Source organism: Rhinoraja longicauda, chromosome 12, assembly GCF_053455715.1.
Source record: "Rhinoraja longicauda isolate Sanriku21f chromosome 12, sRhiLon1.1, whole genome shotgun sequence".
In the NCBI taxonomy this organism is placed as follows: domain Eukaryota; kingdom Metazoa; phylum Chordata; class Chondrichthyes; order Rajiformes; family Arhynchobatidae; genus Rhinoraja; species Rhinoraja longicauda.
Window position 1 is genome coordinate 32,069,886 of NC_135964.1, and position 6,536 is coordinate 32,076,421.

General features: G+C 37.9%; 1 protein-coding gene across 6 annotated transcripts in view; it reads right to left on the reverse strand.

The window, feature by feature from the left end:
- LOC144598874 (RCC1 and BTB domain-containing protein 2-like) overlaps positions 1 to 4,921 on the reverse strand; it is a 61,427-nt gene extending 56,506 nt beyond the window's left edge. For 5 of the 6 annotated variants that reach the window (XR_013547918.1, XM_078409413.1, XM_078409412.1 and 2 more), the window contains exons 1-3: positions 4,803 to 4,921; positions 1,835 to 2,002; positions 621 to 771 (exon numbers count right to left, since the gene is read on the reverse strand). Coding sequence is in view for 5 of the 6 variants with exons in the window: in XM_078409413.1 (XP_078265539.1) it covers positions 621 to 771; positions 1,835 to 1,960 (277 nt within the window). In the remaining variant the exon portion in view is untranslated. Of the gene's footprint in view, positions 1 to 620; positions 772 to 1,834; positions 2,003 to 4,586; positions 4,778 to 4,802 lie in introns of those variants that run through there. The other variant, XM_078409414.1, reaches the window with a different exon arrangement.
- Between the last annotated feature and the right edge of the window lie 1,615 nt (positions 4,922 to 6,536).

Here is a 6,536-nt window from a genome sequence, read left to right on the forward strand (position 1 = left end):
ATGTTTAAGAAGCAGTTAGACAGGTACATGGATAGGACAGGTTTGGAGGGATATGGAGTAAATGCTGGCAGGTAGGACTAGTGTAGCTGGGACATGTTGGCCGGTGTGGGCAAGTTGGGCCGAAGGGCCTGTTTCCACACTGTATCACTCTATAACCAGGTACATTTGAATACCACAACCAATACATTCTTCTTCAGTCTGAAGGGTCTCAACCCAAAACATCACCCATTCCTTCTCTCCAGATGTGCTGCCTGTCCCGCTGAGTTACTCCAGCATTTTGTGTCTATCTTTGATTTAAACCAGCATCTGCAGTTCTTTCCGACACCAATATATTCTTCTCTGATTTACTCAAATTCTAACTTGGAAATATATCAACATTTTTTCATCATCCCCAGATCTAAATACCTGCCCTTTTAATAGAGATTTACTGAAGCTACAGTTGTTAAATCAAGTATTCGCTGGAATTATGTTTATACAATCTGGCTAGAACATTTCTGATCATTCCCTATTCATCAGGAATAGCTCCATTTTTAATTGATGTCATTACCAGTTAATTTGTTAAAAGAAGATAGGAATGTAGCATTGTTCGAAGTATCTAGATGTCTCTTAATGTATATTACCTGAAGTTGTAAGTACCACGTGAGGTCCACTTCCGTAACTTAGATGAACAATCTTCTTGCCACACAAAATTTCAATTTTCCTGGGCTCAATTGTGCTCTGAATGTCCCCAGTTCCTAAGCAACCACTGCAGTTAGTTCCAAGGGCAAATACCTATTGCAAAAATAAGCTCTTAGGTCAAATTTCATTTTGAATTTAGCCTTGTAAATCTTGACATATTTATATGTCTTAATTTTATTTCGGACTCTCACCCGAGAATATTACATTTGATATTCCAATATATTTCATTTTAAAAGTTCAGCCATTCATAATATATTTGGCAACAATCTGCAGGTAGACACAAGCCAGTTCTGTCCCATATATATATATATATATATATTTAGTTTATCAAAGTACCAAAACCCCCTTGTTATTCTGAATATTAAAACCAATAACGTTTTTTAAAATTTATGGAACCAGATACTGTAGAATCAAAAAGAAATTAATTGTAGATGCAGCAAATCTGAAATAAAAACAGTAAATATTCAGAGACTTCAGCAAGATTTGCAGAGTTAACATTCAGATCAATGTCCTTTCATCAAATATTATGGAAATTCAGCTCAAGTAGTAGTCTATCTATGGAAAATAAATAAGAGTGTAGATGCTGGAATCTGAAACAAAACAGTAAACACTGGGTGAACTTAGTCAGTCAAGCAACATCTTGGGTCAGTTAGTTCTGAGGAAGGGCATTTGACCCAAAACGTTAACTGGTTTCTATTGCCACTAATGCTGCTTGACCGGCTCCGTTCTTCCAACATGGTCAAGATAGACTCCGACCAAAAGCATTACCTATATTTCATTGTTATCCTTTGCTGAATATACAGAGAAAAAAAGCTGGGTGGTAAAATAAGTAAAACACTACTGCTCCTGGAAATCTGAAGATAAAATAACTGAGGAAACGAGCAAGATCAGGCAATGGAAAGGGAAATATAAGATTTGTTATTTCTACTCAAATATCTTTTGTCAGAACTACTTCAACAAATGTCTGCTAGCAACCCAAGAAATCACAATGCCCTAGCATGAGAATACTTGAAGAATCGTTTTCAAAATCCTTAAGTTTGAATGAAAGCAGCAATTTCAGTCAAGTAAATAACAAGTTCTGCTCCTTTCATTTTGTTTGTTTCCATAAACTAAGAATTAGGGCCATGATTGGATAGTCTTAAAGAAATAACATTACCTCATCATTTTCTGTTACATATAGGGTTTCATTACCAGACGCTCCAAAGACACAAGCTTGGCGAATGGAGTTGAGGTCCTGTGGTGGAAGCAAGGCAAACAATGGCCATTTCCCAATATCCAACATGACAAAAGTCTTTCGGTGTAGCACAACAGAGACAATCAAGACCTGCAAAGAAAAAGTGACAGGAATTATCTTTAACACGACACTTATTTTCAGTTCATTTGGAAATTTTTGTAAACTTGGATGAATAGGAAAATAACAAGCCACAGATTATAGCTTTGATTACCTTAATTTCCCAAATAAGGTGGATGGGTTTTCAGTGAAAAAAAGTGCCACCCTACAAACGGTAATTTAATGTATCTTTTGGTGGTACAGTTAGTAAGATCACTAGAAAATACTAATTTCATTACTTGGATTATCCATGATTTAGGAAGACCAGAAGGATCAAAATTATGAAGACAAGAAAATTCAAGTTCCAGAGACTTTAGTTTTTGTGCGGATCTAAATAGATAATTTTCAGACAGATTAATATTATTTAAAAGAATGATGTCAAACTAGAAATCTAAAATATTTTAAATTGCAGAGAAGGGGGAAAGGTTGACGAAGGGTCAACTACCTGAAATTTCCTTCCCACAGCTGCTTCTGAACTGCTGAGTGCATTACGTTTTTATTTCAGATTTCCAGAATCTGCATTTTTTTTTGCATTTGATAAGCGTAACTAGTCTGCATTACAAAAATGCTGGCCTGGGATAGGGTGACAATATTAGTTTGTTCATCCTGCCAGTGGATTTGGAGGAGTTTGTGGAGATGGCATGGGTAATATGCCACCACTGTTGAGGTGCCTGCTGTAGTATTGGAGATATCGATCATCAAATTATCAGAAGGCAGGCTAGTGGATGGCCTCTAGTTCACAGATGTTAAGAGCAAGTTCATTTTCTTTTATGCTTGAGAGAAACAATTTCATTACTTGGAACTCAGCTTCTGAATAAGCATGTGTGCAAGTGCCATACTTTAACTTGAAGTCGTGGTGGCCTTTTGCTGGTGTGAAACAGCTAGGGTTATTCAATTTACCATAAATGCAATGCATTACTGTGGCAGTAAAATTAAATTTGGTACTCAAAAGTCTAGAATGGGATTTCAATCCAAGCGTGAACAAGGCAAAATAACATGAGATTTCTGTTGGATATAATTTTGGATGAGTATTTTTAACCATATTAATACCTGGTCTTCTTACATCGAACAGTACAGCACAGGAATAGCCCTTCAGCCCACAATGTCTGTGCTGATCACAATGCCAAGACCAACCCTTATCAACCTGTACACAACGCATGATTCCATTCTCTGCAATTCTGTGCTTATCCAAAAGTCTCTTAAATGACATTATCATACCTATCATTTGGAATTACATGATTCACTAATGCAATTTTCAGCAAAGTAACATCAACAATAGAACCAATGCTTTGTGATGATGTATTCCATTTTTGTTTCATACACATTCAATTAATTCCTTTTGTCTACCACTTATTTCAGTAAATATCCTGAGGATTTGTCTCACAGCCTACCTTTTCTACTGCCATTTCTTTCTCAGCACTTTCTCTTTTAACTCTATTTGACTCCGCTTTATTGTTCCAATGCCCAAATCCAAATCTCACTTTACAACACTACCTTGTTCCATGATTTCTTTTGACAGAACAATTCAAATAAACACCACACTTTTGCAGATCAACTTCATACACTATTCAATACATGTAATGTTGTGAGAACAAAGGACTTTTTAAAGTTTATCACAAATTTCTAGCAACCTTTTAGCATTAACCTTACCAAACAAAAAAACTATTTTTGGCTCAAGGACCCAAAAGCAAACAAATGCCCAGGATGGATAGATTTTCTATTTCATTTTATCCAACTTTCATTTGACAGGTATGTGACTGAAGAACCCAATTTTATCTATCTTAACTATTTAGTTATAACAATTAGTTCAGGCAATCACAGGTCACATCTGATGCAGTGATTTTGAGGTTTGCAGAGGAAGGAACCGTTTCCCGTCAAAGGGACATAAAGAATACTGGACAAGGCATTATTCCATACCAGGAGATATACACACACATAGCAGGCTAACAAATTGTGTGCAACAACACAACTCTGCACTAAATTAACTAATACAACCACAAAAACATTTCCTCTACAGCTAAATAACAGGCTTTTGGAGGTGAAGAAGTATCAGCTGAGACAAGATTGCTTGGAGTAGGAGCGGGTGTGTTAGTCAGGACCAAGGGTCAAGCTGTATTCGGCTGCTGGAGGGATTTCAAGATGATATTCGGTAGAGATGTGGTCAAGATAGAGCCAGGCGGGAGAGGATCCAAAGACATGTGGGGGAACAAAGTTTTAGCTCATTTTCGAGCAGGCCTCCTTTAAATATCACCTAAGCGGGCCTCACATTTGAAAGGGAGATATTACGTCCTGGTGTTACGCGTGTGGCTGAGTTTTGGGTACCTTATTCTAGGCATAGAGAACCCAAAAGTAAAATCAGATATTTTGATGATAGATGCAATACACGATTGCACTCAACAATCAGTTTTTTCCCCAATAACTTTTTCTGTATAACGCACATAGACGTCCATTATGGAATGACATTTCTAGACATTTGGTGTTATTCATTAGAGCATCGTTTTGACAAACATAAGACTTCTGGTGCAATATACATATGTCCAAGATGTGCAAACTCTACCCTGTACACACAAAAACATACCGTGCAAAAAATGCGTATGTCCTCTTCATGCTATGTTTAAAGGGCAAACTATGAAGTTGGAGAAATTCCATAGCAGACACATATCAGCTTGATTGATTAGTCTGTAGCTAATATCCGAACTGGAAATGTATACTGCACCCTACGTGTAAACGTTTTGTTTTAATAAAACACACGGGAAGCGTGGATCTCGCCGACTCCTATACATGCAAAACTTACATTCGGATAAATTAAATCGGCAGATCAATTGCACATTCGGATGAATTAAATCTGCAGATCTTGGCCTGGCCCAAATGACTTGTCCGACTGCTCTTCCTATTCTCCACTCCAGACGGGAGCGAACCAATTGCCTGCGGGGTCTGCGGCGTCCAATGAGATTGCAGCGTGCAGATCTCGCGCGACGCCACAGTGTCTCGAGCAAAGATACCAGAGGAGCCAGATGGACCACTCCGTCGATATCGCCAACACTGAAGTGTAGAACGCAAAGGAGCGGAATGACCGCCATTTCAGTAAGCAAAACAAGCCGTTCGCCCTGCCTCTCGCAGTGTAATCAGTGTTGTGGGGGAACAGTATGTGTGATAACACCATTAAAATGCAGAAAATATCTCCTCTATCAACTCACATTTTTTTTGTCATTTTTTATTTTTAAATGTTTTCCCCCTACTTAATTTCTCTGATTTTATTCTTTCTGACTGTTTCTGCCCATTTCCCTCCCATCCTTCTTCCCCAGTCCCCTCTTTTGTGCAGTTTCCCTTGTATTGCTCAAACGCACACTCTGCACAAATTTAACATTATATATATATATATATATATATATATATATGAATGTGTGTTTGTGTGTGAGAGGCAAGATAGAGATAAATAGATCTCAATGTTCCTTCTCATGGATCAGATGCAACTTTGATTTAAAGCAACGCTCTATTTCTCTCTTCATCTTATTTTTCACGTGATGTACATAAACCATAAAGGCGATTCGACCTTTATGGTTTATGTAAACATAGCACAAAAAGTAAGGAAATTTGTGTTTGGTAGATTATTTCTTTGTTGTAACAATGCTTCTTGGCAATAAATCTTATACCGTTGGAAAGCCTGTTTATTTCCCTTTTAAATGGTGCCACATTTGTAAGGAACATGCATTTATGGGATGAGCAGCAGAGCTCAGTATATGGGTTGCGCCCATGAAAAATCTGCCAAATCTTCTCTGCCAATGCCAAACAGCTTATTCTGCTGTTGTTATTGACTCTTGTTTTGAGCTTCTGGTACCCCCAGGTGCTGACAATCAGGTGCCTGATTGGCACTGTAAGCGCTGTAAGACAGCAACTCTACCCTGTCAGCACTTAGGAACCGTAGGCTGTCTTCTACAGATTTGCAGTCAAGGTTTGCAGGACGATATGGCCGACGGCTCTCTGCCCAGCCAGGCTGTTGTGGCTGTGTATGGTTCTTCCACACGCTACTGAGGCTCCTGTTTATTAAATGAATAAATTGTTAAATTGCCAATATGTCTTGTTTCTTCAGACTTCAATCATCCAATCCACCAAACAACACCGAACAAGAATCAATGGCAGAATAAGCTGTTTGGCATTGCAGAGAAGATTTGGCAGATTTTTCAAGGGCGCAACCCACATACTCAGCTCTGCTGCTCATCCCACAAATGCATGTTCCTTACAAATGTGGCACCATTTAAAAGGGAAATAAACAGGCTTTCCAAAGGTATAAGATTTATTGCCAAGAAGCATTGTTACAACAAAGAAATAATCTACCAAACACAAATTTCCTTACTTTTTGTGCTATGTTTATATGCATATACATATCTAGGTTCTTGTGATTTTGTCTAATTATTTGTTTAGCAACCTTTTACTTTCAATCTCTCTCTATATATATATATATATTATATATATACATATAAGCAGTCATGCACACTCTTCTCAGCACATGGTTCTCCCTATCATGATC